Source organism: Nycticebus coucang, chromosome 21 (assembly GCF_027406575.1).
Source record: "Nycticebus coucang isolate mNycCou1 chromosome 21, mNycCou1.pri, whole genome shotgun sequence".
Taxonomy (NCBI): domain Eukaryota; kingdom Metazoa; phylum Chordata; class Mammalia; order Primates; family Lorisidae; genus Nycticebus; species Nycticebus coucang.
In genome coordinates, this window is record NC_069800.1 from 32,260,104 (window position 1) to 32,283,323 (window position 23,220).

Sequence of the window (23,220 nt, forward strand, 5' to 3'; positions counted from 1 at the left end):
TTCAAACCCAGCCCCAGCCAAAAACTGCAAAAAAAGAAAAAAAAGAATAAAGGCAAAAGGTGGCACCTGTAGCTCAGTGAGTAGGGTGCCGGCCCCATATACCGAGGGTGGCGGGTTCAAACCCGGCCCTGGCCAAACTACAAGAAAAAAATAGCTGGGCGCCTGTAGTCCCAGCTACTCGGGAGGCTGAGGCAAGAGAATCGCCTAATCCCAGGAGTTGGAGGTTGCTGTGAGCTGTGTGACGCCACAGCACTCTACCAAGGGCGATAGAGTAAGACTCTTGTCTCTACAAAAATTTAAAAAATAAAAAAAGAATAAAGGCAAAATTAAAACATTTTCAGAGGGCGGCGTCTGTGGCTCAGTGAGCAGGGCGCCGGCCCCATATGCCGAGGGTAGCGTGTTCAAACCCAGCCCCAGCCAAACTGCAACAACAACAACAAAAAAATAGCCGGGCATTGTGGCGGGCGCCTGTAGTCCCAGCTACTCAGGATTCTGAGGCAGGAGAATTGCCTAAGCCCAGGAGTTGGAGGTTGCTGTGAGCTGTGTGACGCCACAGCACTCTACCGAGAGCAATAAAGTGAAACTCTGTTTCTACAAAAAAAAAAAAAAAAATTTTTCAGAGAAATAAAAAGAATTTACCAGTAGTCCTACATTAAAAAGAATTTTAAAAGAATCTACTTCAGACAAAAAGAAAACGATCACAGGTGGAAGCTCTGAAATCCATAAAACAATATAGATTAGGCCAGGTGCAGTGGCTCACGCCTGTAATCTCAGCACTGTGGGAGGCTGAGGAGGGAGAATTGCTTGAGCTCAGGAGTTCAAGACTTGCCTGAGCGACAGTGAGACCCCCAACTCACGAAAAAAATGGAAAAACCCAGCCAGGCGTCTGTAATCCCAGTGGCTTCCGGAGGTTGAGGCAGCTGGGTGCCCATAGCCCAAGTTTGAGGTTGCAGTGAGCTACCACGCCCACTGCGCTCTGCTCAGGGGCATAGGATGGGACACTGTCTGAACAACAACAACAACAAAAAAAACAATATAGATTAGAAAAACACTGTAGCCAGGTGCAGCGGCTCACATTTGTAATCCCAGCACTTGGGAGGCCAAGGCGGGTGGATTGCCTGAGCTCACAGGTTTGAGACCTGCCTGAGCCAGGGTGAGACCTCGTCTCTAAAAATAGCTGGGCGTTGTGGCCGGCACCTATAGCCCCAGTTACTTGGGATGCTGAGGCAAGAGAATCACTTAAGCCCAGGCATTGGAGGTTGCTGTGAGCTATGATGCCATAGCACTCTACCAAGGGTGACAAAGTGAAACTCTGTCTTAAAAAAAAAAGAAAAGAAAAACACTATAAATAAGAAGATAAACCCAAATTAACACTGACTACATAAATAATATTTTGTGGGTTTAAAAAGTAGGTTTAAAAAGTTTACAAAGTAGGACAACAATGACCCAGGGAAAAAGAAGAATAACTGGAGTTAAAGTATTCTAATGTCTTTAGTACCCATAGTAAGTACAGAATTATTAGCGTTGTATCTTGGTAGGGATAGAATGTTATAATTTTGAGGAAAATTAAATGAAAACAGGGTATTACACTTGCAAACTGGAATAGTGAAAGAAAATATAAAAAAAATTAAAAAGCAGAACAGAACATATGTGCCAAATAAAAGGAAGAAGACTAATACACATATATTAGTCACAGTAAATATTAGCAGGTTAAATATTTCTATTAAAGAACAGACTGTTTAAAATAAAGAAAATCCATCTATATTCTATTTACAAGTGACATCTAAAAAAAGATAGAGACACTGAAAGTAAAAGATTTATCATGCAAACACTAACCAAAAATAAGTTGGAAGACTTGGAGACAAAAAATCATTACTAGTGATACAGAGAGTCACTTCACAATTAAAAATTCAACTGACCAAGCAGATCCAAGAATTCTAATTTGTATATAGTTAGCAGTACAACTTCAAAAGACACACAGCAAAATTGGAATTACAAAGAAAATAGTGAAAAACCAGTTTTCCTAAAGGTAGGAAACTTTAATTGCCAAACAGACCAAAAGGGGGGAAAAAGAAACCAGTAAAGAAATAAAAGATTTGGGCCGGGTGTGGAGTCTCACACCTATAATCCCAGCACTTGGGAGGTCAAGGCAGGTGGATTGCCTGAACTCAAAGGTTGAAGACCAGCCTGAGCCAGAGTGAGACTTCATCTCTAAAAACAGCTGGGCGAAAAAAAAAAAAAAAACAGCTGGGCGTTGTGGTGGGGACCTATAATCCCAGCTACCTGGGAGGCTGAGGGAAGAGAACAGCTTAAGCCCAGGAGTTTGAGGTTGCAGTGAGCTATGATGCCACGGCACTCTACTAAGGGTGACAAAAACAAAAAAACAAAACAAACAACAAAGAAATAGAAGATTTAAACAGTAGGATAAAAAGTTAGTCTAATCAATACCTATAGAACATCACACCCAAACAATGTAGAATATATACATTGATTTGAAGCATCCATGAAATGTTTATAAAATCTGACTGTACAATGGAAAGGCTGTAATCCCTGAGCATGCTCTCTGAATACAAGCAATTACGCTTGAAATCAGTAACAAAAAGATACCTAGAAAATCCCTATAAATTAGCAACAAAGTACAAAATACTTATTAACCTAAAAGGTCAACAAAAGACTTTTAATGGAAATGAGAAAATATTCTATATTGGACAATGACAAAACGTCAATATAAACATAGGAAATACAGCCAATGCAGGAGACGGCAGAAAGTGATACACAGGGGAACATGTACAGCCTAACACGCAAACTTTAGAAAAGCTAGAGAACAATGAGGCAAGTATCCATCTACAGGTGCAGTTCAAAATACACACGAAGCTTTGGAGACGTAGTATGGAAAAAGATCTCATTAATAATTTTTTTATAGTTTAGGAGGGGCCTCACTATGTTCCCCAGGTTAGTCTTGAACTCCTGTCTTCAAGGGATCCTCCCACTGCAGCCTCCCAGGTACCTGAGATTATTATAGTGAAGTCCTGTAACTTGGAGCCAGTGCAAGAAAAAGAACTTGCCAGTCAATGAATCCCCAACAATAAAAAAAAAAAAGAAAAAGAACTTGCCAGAACCAGCCAGAGATTCTATAGGAAGAAGTTGTGCAGCAGAACGCAAAGGAGCAGGATACTGGCAGAGAACACCCCCCACCACCCCCGAGAGGCCTGGAGTTGAGTGAGCAGGGGGGGTGGAGTAGTTTATTTCTACCTCCAGAGTTGCTGAGGAGCTCTTGTACCTTCACCCCAAAGCAGCTGCCACCAGTGAACTGTGAGCTTTTTGAGGACAGAGCACCAGGCTGCCAGTGTCCTCAACACTTCCCATCACTGCAGATGGGAGCCAAGATGGCAGGCACTATATAGCTTCATCCAACCTTCCACCTTCATCCTTTCATCTCCCTCATTCCCACACAGTTCTGAACTCTGGTCCAGCCTGTGGGAGCCAAGGGGACAGTGGGTCCTGGAGGGTCTGTGTGACCCCAGAGCCTGCATTCTGAGTGGGCTGCCTTCTTGAGAGAGGGACAGACGTGACTAAATGCTAGCTTTCTCAGACTCAGACCCTCTTCCTCCCCCAACCCTGCCCCACCGATATATCCACCACAATAGGGCAGAGAGTGGGACTCTAGGCCTTTCCAGACTCTTATTCTTACTTCCCTCCAACCTGTAGCCACTGCACCCAGATGATAAATTTTTCTGTAATGTAGACAAAATGGACAAATTGCTAGAAATATATCATAGCATAAAAAATGGTAAAAAAAACTATTAAACCTGAATCATCCTGTAACAAAGAAAATGAATTCCCTATTTTAAAACTCTTTCCCAAAGAAAACTCAAAGCTTCAATTACTTCAACAAATTCTACTAAACCTTTAAAGTGGAAACAACTATATTTCACACAAATATCTCCCAAGAATGAGGGGAAAAAAGCAGTCTGTAACTAATTTTGAGGCTAGTCATAAATCTGATACTAAAATCTAATATGGATATCCAGAGAAAAGAATTCCAAACAATCTTGTGAATCTATTTTTTTTTTTTTTTTTTTTTGAGAAAGGGTCTCATTATGTGGTCCTGGGTAGAGTGTCCTGCTGTCACAGCTCACAGTAACCTCAAGCTCTTGGGCTTAAGCAAGTCTCTTGCTTCAGCCTCACAAGTAGCTGAGATTACAGGCATCCGCCACAATGCTTGGCTATTTTTTTTTTATATAGTTGTCATTGTTGTTTTTAGCAGGCCTGTGTTGGGTTCGAACCTGCCAGCCTCAGTGCATGTGGCTGGCACCCTAACCACTTAAGCTATAGGCACAAAGCCTTATTTATTGTTTTTGAGACAGAATCTCAGTTGCTCTGGGGTTGAGTGCTATGGTGTCGTAGCTCACAACAATCACAACTCTTGGGTTTTTGCCTCACTCTCCCTAGTAGCTGGGAGTATAGGCACCTGCCATAAAAATGCCTGGCTATTTTTTTGTTGCAGTTGTCATTGTTATTTGGCAGGCCTGGGCCAGGTTTGAACCCGCCAGCCCTGGTGTATGTGGCCAGTGCCCTAGCCACTGAGCTACAGGCATTGAGACAATCATGTGAATCTTAATGTGAAAACTTCAACAAAATATTAGCAAGCCAAATCCAGCAATATCTCTATAAGATATCATGGCCATGTTGGATTTATACTAGGAATTGCAGATCATTTTAGCATTAGAAGATAACAATGTAATTCACCACACTTTCAGAGCTTAAAGGGGAAAAAATGATATACGATAATATGAAAATGGTAATACATACTAAAAAAGTTTGATGAAATTCAAGATTTAATTGTGATAAAAACTCTTAACTCCTAATAGAAGTGAACATCTTAACCTGAAAAAGGACATCTACAAAACCCTACAGGAAATATCATTTTTAAATGAGAAATGTTGGCTAGGTGCAGTGGCTCACACCCCGAATTCCCACACTTTGGGTGGCCAAGGAGGGAGAATTATTTGAGGCCAGCCTGAGGAAGACAATAAAACTTCTTCTCTGGGGCGGCGCCTGTGGCTCAGCGGGTAGGGCGCCGGTCCCATATGCCGGAGGTGGTGGGTTCAAACCCAGCCCCGGCCAAATTAAAAAAAAAAAAAAAAAAAAAACTTCTTCTCTGAAAAAATAAAATTAAAAAATTAGCCAGGCATGGTGGTATGCACCTGTAATTGTAGCTACTCAGGAAGCTGAGGTGGGAGGATCATTTGAGCCCAGGTGTTCAAAGCTACAGTGAACTATGTCATACCACTGTACTCTAGTCTGAACAACAAAGTGAGACCCCATCTCTAAAAAAACATAAATAAAAATAAAATAGTAAAACATTAAAAGCTTTCTCTGTGAGAGTAGGAATAAGAAAAAGACCCCACTCCTATTCATCACTATACTTTTTACTTTTTCAGTAAAAAGACTGGAAAAGAAATACACTCATTAATTATAGACATAATTGAGGATGTAGAAAATCCAACAGAATTTATATTATTAGAATAAGAGTTAGCAAGTTTTGCTAGGCACAAAAATCAACAGTAGAAACAGAACTGGGAATACTCATTCTATTTTATAGAAAAGGTGTTGTCCAATCAAAAAGAGAATTAATTTTCATCATATCAGCAAGGAGTTATCACAAAATGACATTTTAAAAACCACTGTTTAGGGCGGCGCCTGTGGCTCAGCGGGTAGGGCGCCGGTCCCATATGCCGGAGGTGGCGGGTTCAAACCCAGCCCTGGCCAAATTAAAAAAAAAAAAAAAACAAAAAAACACTGTTTATAAAAGCATCAAGAACCATCATGTACTTAGGAATAAGTCTAACAAAAATAACATTTATCACCTCTCAGGAGAAAACTATAAAACTCTGAGAGATATTAAAGAAGATATAAATAAAGTAGATTATCAGTTTGTGTACTGGAAGATCTAATATTGTAAAGATGCCAAATCTCCCAAATACCAAATTTTGCCATGTATAATGTACTCCTATGTATAATGTGCACTCGCATTTTTTGGCCCAAACTTTCAGGAAAACGCCCTTGGGAAAATGGCTGGCTCTCAATAGAGATATACAAATCTAGGAAGGGCTAATGCTCCCCCTGATAAACATGCAATGGAGAACCCTCCTGTAGCCACTTGCTCTTTGAAGGCTTGCCTCTTTCCCTCTCTCCTGGAAGCCCTTCCCTCCCTGTCACATTGATGGCCATGGCTGAGATGGCCGCACACATTGCCCGTGGGGTGGGAAGATTCTAAGGCTGCTCAGCCTGTGGGCTGTCAAGCAGGTTCCTGGGGCCTGCACAGGGCTCCTGGTCTCCTTTGCCCAGCCAGATCTTAGGCCTTGGCCCTCACACTGCACAGCTGCAGCCAGCCGCACCAACCTTGCCAATGCCCCTTCCCCTGACTATGGCACTTGGCAGGGGCCATTCCAGCCCACTTCCACCAGATCCCGGATCCTTCTAGACTGGAACTCCATGTGCCCAGCAGGCCCAGATGGGAGGGTACGGTGGCCCCAGGAAAGCCACTAGGCTCCCCCCTCCTGCTATACTACCCATGTACATATACTGCACATCCGTCTTTTTCCCTCAAAAATTGGGGCCAAAAAGTGAGTATGAAGAGCCCAGCACCGAAACCTAACCCATGGTGGGCGGGGGAATTTGGTGTACTGAAGACCCACTCTTACAAACCTGAGAAATGCCAAGTGGCTACAGTTTAAAGAGGACCATTTTTTTTTTACTTTAGTTCCAAATGAGTAATTGACCTTGGGTCTCTTGATGAAGGCCAGAGACTATTTGTAACATAGCGACCAAAGGTTTTTTTGCAGCCAGAAAGAATAGTTTTTAACAAACTCTGTAGTAACTCCTTAATTGCTGGAAAGAGAGGGTTTTAACTCCAAGTGGGTTATTTACACTACAATGTTAACTAACTCTCACCCAGAGATGTTAAAGACAGTTGGAGATATAGGGAATATAAGAGAGACAAAGAAGGTAAAAAGGCTAGTTAGCAGGATGAGGCAGGGGCGCAGAGTCGCTTTCGACTCTGGGGCGGAGAGATTCTCAGCGGCCGCCTCCCTGGGTGTGCCCTTGAGCCCCAACCAGCCACAACCAGCGAGGGCCCGCCCTCCCCAATCTCACAGCGGGGGGTGGGCATGGGGCAGGGGGTGTGGGTGGGCAGGGGTCCGTTCCGGATAGAGCCAGCCAATCCTAAACCTCCTGAGTTACCTCAGTCCCTGAGCCAACCAACCCCCCAACTCGGTCCCGGTTTCCCCCGCATTTTATTACAACCCAAAATGCATCATGCCAAAGAGTATAAAACCTGCCATCATTTCTGCCTCGGGGTCGTCCTCCTCTAAGCAGAGTTCTGGCGGAGGTATGGCCGGAGAATGCTTGAATAAAGTCACTCCTTTGTTTTTTGCATGTGTGTCTGGTGATCTCTCAGTGGCGGAATTTGGTCTTAACAAGTATTATACATAGTAAAATACAGTAGATCAGAAATTCAATGAAATCCCAATCAAAATTCCAAAGAGATTTTTCTCAAAAGAATTACAAATTCTGGGAAAAGGTGATTCTAAAATTTATATCCAAATAGAAAGGGGTGAGAAGATCCAAAGTCAAAGGACTTGTTATGCCAGGTAACAAGGCTTCTAGCAAAGCAATTAACAACAATGGCACTGTTGCAAAGATAGCAGAAATCAATGGTGGAAAAGCCAGACAACCCAGAAATGGACCCATTACAACAAAAATGTTGGGTGCTAGGTGTGGTGCTTCTAATTCCAGCTTTCTGGAAGGCCAAGGCAAAAGCATCACTTGAGACAGGAATTTGAGATCAGCCTGGGCAACATAGTAAGACCTTGTCTCTACAAAAAATAATTTAAAAAATCAGCCAGGCATGGTGGCACCTGTAGTCCCAGCTACTCAAGAGGCCGAGACAGTAGGATCACCTGAGCCCAGGAGTTTGAGGTTGTAGTGAGCTATGATTGCACCACTGCAATCCAGCCTGGGTGATAAAGACTTTGTCTCTTAAAATAAATCACCCTGTTTGTTTAGCAGGCCGGGGTCAGGTTCAGACCCACTGGTCCCGGAGCATGTAGCCAGCACGCTAACTACTGAGCTATGGGCGCCCCACCCTGTTATGAAAGCCAGGGAAGGACACAATGAAAAAACTACAGCCAGTGGTTCTCAACCTTCCTAATGCCACGGCCCACAGGTTGAGAACCGCTGCAACAGACCAACATCCTTTCTGAACAGATGCAAAAATCCTCAACAAAATAGTAGACATAATCCAACAGTACATCAAAACAATAATTTACAATAATCAAGTAAGCTTCATCCTAGGAATTCAAAAATGGCTCAATATACAGAAATCAATAAATGTGATTCACCACACAAGCAAAATTAAAAACAAAACCTATACAATTATCTCATTAGATGCAGAAAAAACATTTCATAAAATCCAGTACTCCTACATAATGAAAACCCTTAAGAAACTAGGCACAGAAGGAACATACCTCAAAACAATAAAACCCACATACGACAAACCCACAATCAACACAATGAATTGGGGAAAACTGAGAACAGGAACAAGACAAGGATGTCCACTTTGGCCTCTTCTATTCAACACCGTACCAGAAGTCCAAGCCAGAGCAACCAGGCAAGAGTAACAAATCAAGGGCACCCAAATCTGAACAGACGACATCAAACTATCCTTATTTGCCAATGATATGATCTTATATCTGGTAAACCCTTAAGACTCATCCAAAAGACTCCTAGAACTGATACATGAATTCAATAAGGTCTCAGGTCACAAAATTAATGTACACAAATCAGTAGCATTTCTATATACTAATAAGAGTCAAGCTGAGAATCCATCAAGAACTAATACCATTTGTGATAGCTGCAAAAAACAAACTGTAATACCTAGGAATATACTTAATCAAGGTAAAAGATCTCTATAAGGAGAACTACAAAACATTGACGAGAAATCATTGATAACACAAAGAAATAGAAAAACATCCCATAATTGTGGACTGGGAGAATCAATATTGTTAAAATGTCCATTTACCTAAAGTGATTTTTAAATTCAATGCAATTCCCATCAAAATGCCAATGTCATTTTTCACAGAATTAGAAAAAAAAAATTCTAAATTTCACATGGAATTGAAAAAAAGTCCAAAGAGCCATGGCAATCCTAAGCAAACAACCAAATCTGGGCTGGCCACTGTGGCTCATATCTATAATCCCAGCACTTTTGGAGGCTGAAGTAGGAAGATCACTCAAGGCCAGTAGTTTGAGACCAGCATGAGGAAAAGCAAGATCTTGTCTCTACAAAAAAGAGAAAATTGAGCTGGGTATGGCAGTATGCACCTGCAGTTTCAGTGACTTGGGAAGCTGAGGCAGGAGAATCACTTGAGCCCAGAATTTTGAGGTTGCACTGAGCAATGACAAGTGAGACCTTGTCTCAATAAATTAAATTAGATTTTTAGAAACCAAATCTGGAGATATCACATTACCCAACTTTGAATTATACTACAAAAATATAGGGGCAGCACCTGTGGCTCAAGGAGTAGGGCACCGGCCTCATATATCAGAGGTGGCAGGTTCAAACCCGGCCCTGGCCAAAAAACTGAAAAAAAAAAAAAAAAAAAAAAAAAAAAAAAAAAAATAGTATGGTACTGGTATAATAAGAGACACACAGAGCGGCGCCTGTGGCTCAAATGAGTAGGGCGCCGGCCCTATATGTGGATGTGGTGGGTTCAAACCCAGCCGCGGCCCAAAACTGCAAAAAATAAAATAAAATAAAGAGACACACAGATCATTGGAACAGATTAGACAACCCTGAAAATAAAACCATACACCTACAAATGATCTTCAACAAAGCAGACAAAAATTCACACTAAGGAAAGAACATCCTATTTAATAACTGGTGCTAGGAAAATTGAAGAGCCACATGTAGAAGAATGAAACTGTATCCCTGCCTTTCACCATATACAGAAATTAATTTAAGATGGTTGAAAGCCTTAAATACAAGACCAGACACCACAAAAATTCCAGAAGAGAGCTTAGGAAAAACTCTTCTAGATGTCAGCCTACGCAAGACCCCAAAAGCAAATACAGTAAAACAAAAAATAAATGGGACTTCATTAAGCCAAAAAGTTTCTACACACCAAAAGAAATAACCAAGAGTATATAGTCAATCCACAGAATGGGGAAAAAATATTTGAAAATTATCCAACGAAGGACTAATATCTACTCAAACAAATCAGCAAGAAAAAAACAAATAACCCCATTAAAAATGGGCAAAAGACACGAACGGACATTTTTCAAAAGAAGATAAATACAAACAGCCAACAAACGTGAAACATGCTCAATATTATAATCACCAGAGAAATGCAAATTTAAACTACGAGATACCAGCTTAACCCTCTCAGAACAGCCATTATTAAAAGTCAAAAAACGGGCGGCGCCTGTGGCTTAGTCGGTAAGGCGCCGGCCCCATATACGGAGGGTGACGGGTTCAAACCTGGCCCCAGCCAAACTGCAACCAAAAAATAGCTGGGCGTTGTGGCAGACGCCTGTAGTCCCAGCTACTCGGGAGGCTGAGGCAAGAGAATCGCTTAAGCCCAGGAGTTGGAGGTTGCTGTGAGCTGTGTGATGCCACGGCACTCTACCTAGGGCCATAAAGTGAGACTCTGTCTCTACAAAAAAAAAAAAAAAAAAGTCAAAAAACAACAGATGTTGATGCAGATGCGGTAAAAAGGTTAACACTTATATACTGTTGGTAGGAATGTAAATTAGAACCTCCTTTATGGAAAACAATATAGACCTTCCTCAAAGAAATGAAAAGAACTAAAGAAGAAGCAAAAAAGAAAAAAAAGAGAGAAAGAAATGAGAAGAACTAGGGTGGTGCCTGTGGCTCAAGGCATAGGGCGCCGGTCCCATGTGTGGAGGTGGTGGGTTCAAACCCAGCCCCGGCCAAAAATCACAAAAAAAAAAAAAAAAAAAAAGAGAAGAACTAAAAGTAGACCAACCATTCCATCCAGCAATACCACTTTACCCAAAGGAAAAGTGAGCCCCCCCAAAAAAACAAAAATAAATAAAAGTTTAAAAAAGATGCATGCACTCATGTCTACTGCAGCATAATTTGCAATCGCAAAGATGTGGAATCAACCGAAGTGCTCACCAGCTGATGAACAGACATATATATATAGAAAAATTAAAATCATGGAATACTACTCAGCCATAAAAAACAAAATGTCTTTCACAACAACCTGGAAGGAATTAGAAGCCATTATCCTAAGTGAGGTATTTCAGATATGGAAAAATAAATGGCATATGTACTCACTCGTAAGTGGGAGCTAAGTGACAAATATATGTGGTCATACAGAGTGGTGACTTTGCAGACTCAGAAGGGGTAAAGGTGGGAAAATGTGAGGGATCAAAAATTACCTATTGGATACAATGTATACTATTCAGGTGATGAGTACACTAAAAGCCCTCACTGCACTACAATGTACTACGATTCATCCATCTATCAAAAATACATGCATACTCTCTATATCTATTGAGATTTTTAAAAATTATGCTTAGTTCAACTGTCAATCACATGTAGAAGGTAAAACAAAGAGACTGTAGATGTCTAAGACCTCTAAAAATCTGGCTGCCATACTGCAGCCTTTTACAGAAAATAACTAGAGAATGTACTTTGCCAAAGGGAGTATTTTAACAAAAAGGAAGACATGGGAACCTGGAAGACTGACCCAATCAAAAAGAGAGAAAATGGAATTTTCAGAATGAAAGTGAAGTCTCAGTTTGGAAAGCAACCTACACCAATTATGTAAAGCTGAAAGCAACATCATCCATAACACCAAAAACTCAGAAATGTCCGTGTTCAGGGCCAGGCATGGTGGCTCAAGCCTGTAATACTAGCACTCTGGGAGGCCGAGGCGGGTGGACTACTTTGAGCTCAAGAGTTCGAGACCAGCCTGAGCAAAAGTGAGACCTTGTCTCTACTAAAATAGAAAAACTGAGATAAAAGGATCACTTGAGCCTAGAGTTGGAGGTTGCTGTAAGATATGATGCCATGGCACTCTACCCCGGGCAACAGCTCAAGATGCTGTCTAAAAAGAAAAAATGTCTGTGTTCAATAGGGAAATAATCCAGACAAACTTTGTAAAATAACAAAATAAAATGTAACACTGAAAATGGGAGGTGTAAAAACACACACACACAAAGATCATTTGAATTTTGAATGTCACCAGAATGTGTGTCCAACCTGCAGTCAAAGGGCCACATGCTGATTTTGTGAGGACTTTTTTTGTTTATCTATGGTATTGGGTATCACCAAAAGCATGCAGGTACCTATTTTTTGCTAATCAGCTTTCGTTAATGTTTGTGTAGTTAATATGTGGCCCAAGACAACTCTTAGTTTTTCAATGTTCAGCAGGAAAAAAAAAAAAAGTTGAGCACCCCCGCATAGGATTTTTCCTAAAAATTATCTAAAGTCATTAGACTGAGAATACCCCTGCCCTTACAACCCCCCTACTGCCAACCACATACACACCTCAATTCTACCTTTCAAAACAGCATAAAAATATAAACATTGGGCTCAGCACCTATGGCTCAAGCGGCTAAGGCGCCAGCCACATACACTTGAGCTGGCGGGTTCAAATCCAGCCTGGGCCCACCAAACAAAGACAGCTGCAACCAAAAAATAGCCGGGTGTTGTGGCGGGGCGCCGGTGGTCCCAGCTACTTGGGATGCGGAGGCAGGACAATCGCTTGAGCCCAGGAGTTGGAGGTTGCTGTGAGCTGAGATGCCACAGCACTCTGCCCAGGGCAACAGCTTGAGGCTCTGTCTCAAAAAAAAAAAAAAAAAAAAAAGGATATATATATATAAGCATTGGTCCAACTTATTTTTTAATTTGGTATGAAAGCTTAGAAGACTAATGGTAAGAAAAAAAAAAAAGAGGGCCAGGTGCAGGGGCTCATGCCTGTAATCCCAGCACTCTGGGAGGCAGAGGCAGGTGGATTGCCTGAGCTCACAGGTTTAAGACCAGCCTGAGCAAGAGCAAGACCTCGTCTCTAAAAAAAAGCCCGCCTATAGTCCCAGCTACTCGAAAGGCTGAGGCAAGAGAATTGCTTGAGCCCTAGAGTTTGAGGTTGCTGTGAGCTATGACATCACAGCAGTCTACCAAGGGCAACAAAAATGAGACTCTGTCTCAAAAAAAAAAGAGAAAAAGAAAAAAGTAAAGGAATTTCTACCTTGAAATACCACTATACTCCTTCCTACCAATCTGTGAATAACAACATGATACTGAAGGAACACATAGTGGCTTCTTCTCAGATCTGATTTCTAACTCTTGGGTAAAAAAATCCAGATTAATCTAGACTAAGGGAGAAAAACTGAGAAATACAATTGAAGTACAAAATGAACAACCACAAAAGCACATGCAAAATACAAAGCAAAAAAAAAAAAAAATCACAAAATTTTGTTAGAAAAAGTATTTAAATAATGGACAAAGTACATGTATCATTTGAATATTGTATACTAGGATCTAAATAATAGTAATAAGTTTAACAGACATCTTCAGGATTTCAAAGTTTTCTTTTACTATGATTAAGCTGTATTTAATATAGGTAATAATAGACTTAGGAAATTTTTAAATTGCTTTCAAAAAATGAAGCACTAAAAATATATAATATAGTGCCCCCAAATTCTAGACAGAGTAACATGAATTGGCATTGTGAAATATTTGCTCAATTTTAATACTAAATAATCTTACTAAGAAAACCACTAATTCTACAAGTGTAATGTGAACATAAACTCTAAAATAAACAAAGATCTTGGCAATCAAAACACTTCAATAGTTTAAAATTAGGGAAACAGTTTAAAGTTGAAAAATATATTTTTGGAACAAAAACCATGTGTCTCAATAGAAGTCCTAAGCTGACTAATGTCATTCTTCCCTGTGCTATTTAAAAGCACATATGACAGCGTTCTTACCTGGAATAAGATCTGCATAGGTCAAGCTAACATATAAGATACTGATAAGTATTTTATCAGCAAGTGGATCAAGAGCACTTCCCAAAGCTGATTTTTGATTGGCCCAGTTTCGAGCAATAAATCCATCCAACTGAAAATAGAAGTTGTTTTTTTATAAATGTCATAACAGGAACAGAGTAGATATCTTGAAGCTTAAGAGATACCACATTAACAACTATACTTTCATAAATGTTAACAAAATCTCTTCTGTTTCCTACCCCCAAAACATTCTCATTCTTTTGCTGGCATACATTTAGCTTTTAAATTAGCAACTGGTCGGAAAATAATTTCACATTTTTATAAAACCTTTTTTTCCCTCATGGGCTTCCAGGTACTTTTTGGTATTTTCACTTTGTAGGGAAGAACGTAGATACATATTTAGAGAGGAAAAAAAAAAAAAAAAAACTCACAGAGTGTAGCACTAACACAGCCTGGTCGAGGAACCCTGTCTTTTGAGCCTCAGACTAGTTTCGCCACAGCCAAAATAGCTGCTTTTACTTGCAAGGACTACTCTTTAACTGTGAGACACTCAACTTTCACTACCTCTATCAACTTTTCCACGATCCAGTTCTCTCTGTTATAACTTATTACTTTTCAATTTACTTTGTTCAATACCTGTTAATTCCATATCCTGAGTGTGTCTGCATTACCTGTATTTGACTAAAAACTCAATCCTCTGAATCTGGCCTAGTTAAAATTCTGACATTTAAATTACTTACTTTTACTACTTTTTGTTATTAGAAATAAATTATATTTTAAATCTGAAGTCGTACCTAATTGCTAGAAGGACAAATGGGTCCCTCAGGCTAGTTTTATTTGACCTATCAGAGCTTTTTAAAGTTATAATTCGTTACCAACATTTAAATATTCAAAATTTTCACATAAAAAAATCCAGATCTCCAGCCTAGCTTCAGAAAGGAAGAGATCTGGCCACCTGGAGGCTACATGGACTGAAACCGTGTATTGCCTATCCAGCAAGTGTTTTCTGGTTTACCTAAGTCCCTATCTGGCTTTTATCCATTTTAATTCTCTTCAAGCATCAGTAAATGTTTGAATTTCCTATTCCTATTTCTAAAGAAAAGATAAAATTAACTTAGATATAATTAAACATTGTACATTTTAAAGGATAGGTAAATTGTCCATATATCAGGTATTCCGATGAGACAGGGGAAGACAGTTGTAGTAGTGAACAGTGGTTAACAACTTTGTCTTCGCAGCAGAAAGGAACTGGTTCAAGTCCTGGCTCGGCCACTTACTAGATGTGTGACTCTGGGCAAGTTATTAGGCCTCTCTTAAAGCATAAGTTTCTTCATCTATAAAAACAGAGATAGCATTACCTACCTCAAAGGGCTGGTTGTCTTCAGCACATAATGTGATTAATACTTGTTCAGCGCTCAGCACTTAGAAAATCCTCAAAAAAAGCAGTTACTAGCTATTACTATCACAATGGTAAGAATATATTTTCTTCTTATGCATTCTAACAGAAAGTACCTAGAATGGGGAGCTGGGACCTTGGAAGTTCAGGTTTAGTTCTGTTTCTGATCTCAGAAAACTTGACTTCCACTTTTTTACCATCATCCTCAGTATTCCTATAACCCACATGAGATTCCAAAGGTCATCAACATCATCATTCCTTTGCAAACATCTGTCACTCCCTCACTCCACTCTCCTTCAACACTGCTTAAACACAACTGTCCGTGTACTCCAGGCCTGTATCCAAGCAACTGAACACCCAAAAGAAAACACAAAATTGGGCTGACTGTTCTCATTTCAAATAGGTGACCACAAATCTCCTATGGGCTCTCAATACTTCCTGCCAATCCTATACCTACCTACTATATTTATCTTCTCTTTGCACACTGTCTGCTCTCACCTCAGACCTATTCCATCCCTCTAGCCTATGACCATTTCTATTATTTTCCTGGAGAGAAAAGAAAAACATGGTCAGCAATTCCTTATATTCTCATCATCAAATCCACTGCCTACCTGTATCTACTCCTCTTCTCTGTCCTCCCTAGAGCTTGATCCCATGTCCTCACCTTATCAGACCTTCCGTCTTTTCTTCCCCATCTACCCTGCATCATCAATCTCTCCTTTTCTACCTGATCATTTCTTTATTTATTCATTTGATATTTTTGAGAGAGGGACTTGATCTGTCAGCCAGGCAAAAATGCAGTGGCATCACCATAGCTCACTGCAACCTCTAATTCCTGACCTCAAGAGATCCTCCTGCCTCAGCTTCCCAAGTAGCTGGGACTACAGGTGTATGCCTCCCTGCCCACCTAATTTTTCTATTTTGTGTGGAGACCAGGTCTTGCTCTTGTTCAGTTCTTCAACTCCTACTCTCAAGCAATCCTCTAGTTTCAGCCTCCCAAAGTGCTAGTATTACAAGCATGAGCCACTACACCTGTCCTCTACCTGATCACTTAATTAATCAATCAGTTCATTAACAACAAAAATCCCCCAGTATATATCTTTAAAAATGAAATGACCCTTCCTTGATCCTATTTCTCTATTCCCTCACAAAGCAAAATACCTCAAAGTAATATCCATAGTCATTACATCTTACATTTGCTCATCAACCCATTCCAAACATCCCTGTCCCTCAGAGAGAACACTCATAAAAATCACCATTGAACTGTGCATTTTTAAATTACCTAACCACAACACAATTAAAGCCCTTTCTTCACGTACCCTCTAGGGCACCCTATTTCCTAATTTTCACCCTTCCTTGCCAGCAATTCTTTCTCAGAGTCCTTTACTGGCTTCTCCATTGTTCTACTGGTTGAGAGTAGAATTTCTCTGACTCTCCATTTCTATTTTTTTTTCCCTCAGCCTAGATGAATTTACCTAGACTACATCTGATAATTACCAAATAGGTTTCTCTGTAATGAGGACTTCCTTCAACTCCCAACTACTATACTTACTTTCTCAACTGAAACCTCTAAGTGGTCAGCCATCAGAATTCTTGGTATTCTTCCCTAAACCCCGTGTTGCCTATCATAGAAAAGTTACCTCTGTGAACCTGGTTTTTGAAAAGAGAATGTTTTTTAAAAAGTATACTATTCATATTTGACTCCTCCTCTCACTCCACATACCCAATCCATCAATATATTAACTCTATTTTTAAAACACATCCCAAACCCATCCACTTCTCTATAACTCCAAACTTAAGCCTCCTAACCAGTTACCCTTGCACTCTTGCCTTTTTATAATCCATTTCCTATGCATAACACAATCAGACCTGTTATTCTCTTGCTCAAACTGATGAATCCAGCCTTCTGTCCAGCAGCCAAGATGTAGGCATTAAACCTTCCATCATATAAATGTGAAATATTTATGGTACCAGTTAACTCAGGTCTCCACAGATATTATCTTTTATACAGTAGAACCTCTGTAAACTGACCAACAAACAAGGGACTCTAACAAACTAGTCAACATATGGAGGTGGTCAACATAAGGACCTAAGCCTACAGTAATGATATGTACATGTAATGCATGTCCAGTCTATGAAGATTAAGTCAACTTAAGGAGGTAGTCAATGTAAGGAGGTGCTCTATAGCAAGCCTCCTAACCAGTGACTCTTTTAATCTTGCCTTTTTACAACACAATCAGACCTCAACTATAGAGGTTCTACTATACTTAAAAAATGTTAATGGGGCCTTTCTCTCATTCAATGAATATTGTAATCTCATGAGACAGCTTAAAAAACAACAAAAAAACAAACAAACAAAACTGCTAGAAGACCAAAAAAGGTGAATCCACTAACTGAAAAGGATTGTGTCTGTTACATTAAAAAAGTTTTCATTAGGCCTTGAGCCTTCAGAGATAAAAGCAGGGACAAAAGAAAAGGAGAGATTTTGAGAATGGAGACAGATGGTGGAAATGGAGCTAAACTCTGGAAAAAGAGAGGGAAGAGCCGATTTGAGGTTACATTAGATGCATATTTGGAAATATCATCTAAGGATACAAATGTTCTTCTCTATATTCCCTCCAGAATCTTTAGCTTTTTCTACATTCTTCCCCATAGTGCTGCTAGGCAGGTGGAATCTTTATTTCTACAATCCTCAAACAGCATAGCTGATGATACAAAGAAATATGTACTACTTTTTTTTTAACAGCACCAGAGAATCTACTATGAAACTTTTGTTAATAAAAAATTAGTTCCTCTCTAGTCTTACTACATAAATACTGAGTAAAGCTTTTCAAACAAAGTTTGAAGAGGGACCCATCACTGGACTGTCTAGGTGCTCACATGGACTTCAGACCAGCCTTATACAAAAGTATAATGTCTGTTTCCCCAAGTTAATTTTTGTCTTCATTTAAAATTTCCACTACCTTTTCATCTTTCCCTCAACTGTGTGTTTACAGGACATGCAATTTTATAAAGCATTTCAAATCTTTTATAAAACAAGGTTGGCAATAATACAAATAATGTCACACATAATAAGGGTCAGCCAGTCCACTAAGGCCTATTTAACACATAATGTAGCCTTGTGTTATAAAATTACTTCCCGATTCTAGTTTGAGATCACTGAAGTAAAATCCTCCCCTCCCCCAATCTGAAATTATGTGATACCATACTCTTCTCTCCTTTGTTCCAGGTGCTAAGGGAATGGAAGAAAGACATTCAAAAAGGCCAGCCCAGGGCAGAGCCTTCTGTAAGGGGGTCAGAGTGGGGTGGAGCAGAGAACAGGGACCACGCCTATGGGGTACCTACAGCCTCCCAGCAGTAAACCTGAGCAAAGTTCTGACCTCTACAAGCTCCCTGAACACATCCCAGTTCCCCAGGTCATAACAACTGGCTCACTATTTTTTTTTTTTTTTTTTTTTTTTTTTGGCTCACTATTTTTCTTTCCATCAGAAAAACCAACTCTTATTACATATTAGAGTATTTGCTTCTGTCATAATAAAAAGAAAAATAGTTGCAGAGACTCTCCCCTTTATTTCTATCCCTAAAGCAAACACTCAGCTCTTAAGGAATTTCTAAGGGTATTTCTTCAACAAAGAATTTAAAAATCAAAAGTACAAAGAGTCCCCTCCTATTCTTCCCTACAACTTTCACTTCTTCCTTAGATTACATGCAGAAGAAGAGTCCCACACACATGCTAAAGACAAGTCCTTACACAAAGTACTAGGTCAAATTCATCTTGAGGATTTCTCTTCAAGGAAAAGCAGACTAAGGCTGTGCAGTACAGTAGCAGAGACCCTGGGATTAAAGACAGCAAAAGGGGTGTGTGTTTACAACTTACCAAATCAGTTAGCCCAGCTAAGGCAAAAACTCCTAGTGCAATATTAAAATCTTCTTCAATAATCAAATAGCCCAGAACTGGGGCCAAGCCAATTCTTGTCAATGACAACATATTTGGGATTGTCCATGGGTTTTCATACTGAAACACAAAGATAACAAAATTTAAATGAAATACTATGAATTCATACTTTAAACAACTATGTATGTTAGAAAAATACAGTTCAACAACATAAGGGTCAGAAGCTACACAAACATTTAAATTTAATACATTAAACTGAGTTTTTAAATCCATTCTGTCTTTTTCATGGTTCCCTAAAACCATCTTCTAAGAATACTGAAGATGAAGATGTGTCATGCACCCAAATACAGCCTAAAGAGTCTTACAGTTTTCTTCCTACAAAGAGGAGACAAGGGCAGCGCCTGTGGCTCAGTGAGTAGGGCGCCGGCCCCATATGCCGAGGGTGGCGGGTTCAAACCTGGCCCCGGCCAAACTGCAGCAAAAAGAAAAAATAGCCAGGCGTTGTGGCGGGCGCCTGTAGTCCCAGCTGCTCGGGAGGCTGAGGCAAGAGAATCACGTAAGCCCAAGAGTTAGAGGTTGCTGTGAGCCGTGTGACGCCATGGCACTCTAGCCGAGGGCGGTACAGTGAGACTCTGTCTCTACCAAAAAAAAAATAAATAAATAAATAAAGAGGAGACAAAAGAACATATCCTCTGTCATATAAGAAATCAGAACTTTCGATTTCAATACTCTGCTTTCAAAAGTGAAACTTCAGGAAGATCTTGTAAGTAGACAAATGGCCTTCTGACACTTTCTAGACCAAATTACCAACCCCAGGCATTTTAGCTTCAAACATTTATTGCAAATGACCTCTCTCATTCCCTTACACACATCGATCAAAAGAATGATAAATGCTGTACACAATGAATACGAGATACGAATGAAGAGGAAAAAAACTGATTTAATTCTTTAACCTTGTCACTAAGTCAGTGAATTGCTGGAAGAAAATGGAGATGGGATAGGGATTGAAATACTTGGAAATAAAAGTTTTGCAACTCTACTCAAAACAGGCATAGAAATGTTAAGATCATCAACTAGAAACTAAGGGGCTCATACAGCTCTTATATGGGAGCTTTACAATTCCTTGAAACTTCACTTGGAGCCAAGTTGCTTGAAGTTGGCACTAACAAAAGAACTCTTTGGCAGCTGCTCTGAAGAACATCCCTTCCTTGCCAAACAAAATCTGATTCGTGAGAGGGTATTTCAACTTTAAAAACTCTCTGCCCAGTAGAGAAAAGACACCCTGCACAACAGGATACAGAAATAACACCAAGAAAGCCTAGATTTTTTTTTCCTACACAGAGTCAAGAGTGCCAATTCCACCCTGGGACTTTCTCTTCACAAGAACTAACCCTACTTAACCTCTTTCTTAATAAGTAACCAACTTGCCTAAACCTTAATTTTGGTTTTTAAAAAAGTGGCAGAGTTCATTTCTAAAGATACATGCAAGAAAGCACCTCAGCTTACAGGCGTAATTCTGTGGTTGCTGTTGGGGTTAGGTGGCAGAATACTGTCACTGAAAGATATAGAAAAGTTTCAAATTTTCCAGGAACACAAAATAAGAATCAATACAAACCTTTGCCTGGGATCTTTTATTGAAAGCAGAACACATTATATAATGAAAAATATTCTTGGAATATATTCCAAATTTCAAGTTCAAAGATCAAAGTTTCAGAGACCAGAGAAAAGATAAGTCTGCTGACCATACTGTGGCAATGACTATCAATCTGATATTACAGCAACTCACGGGGAGGGAGGGAAGAGGGAAATGCAGTTCGTGATTGAGAAAAAGGAACAAAGAAATCAAAAGATCAGAAACAAAAGACCCAAAATTAACCTTGGAGGTATCTGTAAGCCAAAAATAAAGACAAAGTTGCAAACAGCAACATAATTTCATTTGGTGAATGAATAAATTGGACTAAATGTTGAACAGTAAAGGGGGTTCTTTTTAGTTTCACATAAAACATTTCCGTTAAAATACCTCATTAATTTCTAATCATTAAATTTGTAAAAGCTTCAAAGTTAACATTAGGAGAGTTAATCTCAGATTACCCAACCAGATAACCTGTGGTATACTCGACCAACTACTGCCGTCTGGGAAGGACATCAGCCAAGATATGACAACTTCAAAGCATCCAGCGTTTAAACCCCAACATGCTTTAGCTATTAGTGGAGTTGAGACTCCCGCCAGGATGTGGCCGCCTCAACCCATGCTGTACAACTGATGAAAGCAGTACAGGGGCCACTGCAGACATAACAATTGAAGATGTAATAATTGCATGAGTCTTGCTAACATGACATCAAAAGCTCTCCCACATTTATGCTCTGGTGTCTTCTACTTGGGCAGTATTCAACAGGTAAGTGGGCGAACTTCCCTCCGTTACCTCAAGAATAGTGTTAACCTTTTTCTATAATTAGAGTGTAAGAATCCTTTAATCATGACCTATATTATCTTTCATCCTATCATGTGTAAAGTAACCATCAAATGATCTGACCCACACAAGGACAAACAAAAGAGCCCGTGTTCTTTGTTAAATGATCCCCACTGATTTTCCCTAAGCAATGAGGATTCGCTTCCTAAAATTTAAAAACAGAGTTTGAATGAGACAAGCGAAAACTACTTTTACCAATGCAATATGCAGAGGCCCTTCTAGCACCGGATACGAATAGAAGGGCGATGAGAGCACAGTTCAAATCTGAACACTGATACGATAGGCAGAACCTACTGGCGCCCCTGAAATTCATCCCGGCCGAAAGACCTGCCCGTAACTTCTCTTCAGAGAACGGTTTAAACGTTCCGAAACAAGCATCAGAGCTAGACTGGCCGGAGCACTTTACTCGCCTCCAGGGCCGACGACCCCAGGCCAAGGACAGCCCTCCGCCGCCTCCTCGGTACGTACCAGGCTGGCCGCAGTCGCCGGGCTCCACTGGCCGCCGGGGGCCTCGGCTGCGGCGCCCCGCCCGGTAGCCGGCCCGGGGGCCGCCTTCTCGGCGCCCGAGCAGTGGTTCCGCGGGCCGGCCCCACGCAGCCGGAGACCCAGCGCGGCCGGGCGCAGCCACCGGCGCTCCGCGAGACAGCCCAGGCAGCAGGGCGCGGGCGGCAGCAGGGCCCCTCGGACGCGCACCTTGCCCGGCCGCGCTCCCGACGCCCAGGCTGCGCCGCGCAGGACCCCCCACCAGCCGCGCACCACACGCAAGGCCAGCATGGCCCTATGGCTGCGCCGCGGGAACGCAGGCGAGAGCTCAGCAGCCCGGGACACCGAAGAACCGCTTCTCCATGGAGTCCCAGCAATCGCGGGGAATCACGGCTACAGCTGCTTCCATACCCGTTTTCAAACCCCTGCACGGTCTGCTTATACAGGTGGCAGGGAGCCGCCAAGGGCGGACGGCTTCGCGACGCTTTTGCGACACCGCCGCTGTCAGACTTCCCAGGATGTTAGGCGGCAGCGGGAGGTGAGCGCCGCGCACTGGCCGCGTCCCCTAAGCCCACGAGGCCTAATGGCACTTTCTTGTCTATCCGCAGCCGGGCCAAGACGACCCTATGGGTGGGAAGGGACGGAGTAAACAAGGTGGAATGACTGCGCAGCCGACGCAATCGCGAAGGAGGAGCCATCCCATCCCACGGCCTGAAGCCCTCCGAGCGGGTGGCCTGCAGAAGGACTCCCTCCGCGGTGTGCGCGGCGGTCTAGGGCGCTCGCGTCCAGTACAGAAGTAATAAGTACTCTCTTCCTATCCTTTTTTTTTTTTCTTTTTTGAGACAAAGTCTCAAGCTGTCGTCCTGGGTAGAGTACCGTGTCGTCATAGCTCACAGCAACCTCCAACTCGGGCTCAAGCGATCCTCTTGCCT

The 23,220-nt window shown here is 41.2% G+C and overlaps 1 protein-coding gene across 1 annotated transcript in view; it reads right to left on the bottom strand.

Annotated features, from left to right (window-relative positions):
- Positions 1-23,059, bottom strand: part of CRLS1 (cardiolipin synthase 1) — a 35,404-nt gene extending 12,345 nt beyond the window's left edge. Inside the window, exons 1-3 of the mRNA XM_053574022.1 lie at positions 22,274-23,059; positions 19,317-19,454; positions 14,026-14,155 (exon numbers count right to left, since the gene is read on the bottom strand). Of these exons, the coding sequence (XP_053429997.1) occupies positions 14,026-14,155; positions 19,317-19,454; positions 22,274-22,579 (574 nt within the window). The 5' untranslated portion in view covers positions 22,580-23,059. The remainder of the gene's footprint in view (positions 1-14,025; positions 14,156-19,316; positions 19,455-22,273) is intronic.
- Between the last annotated feature and the right edge of the window lie 161 nt (positions 23,060-23,220).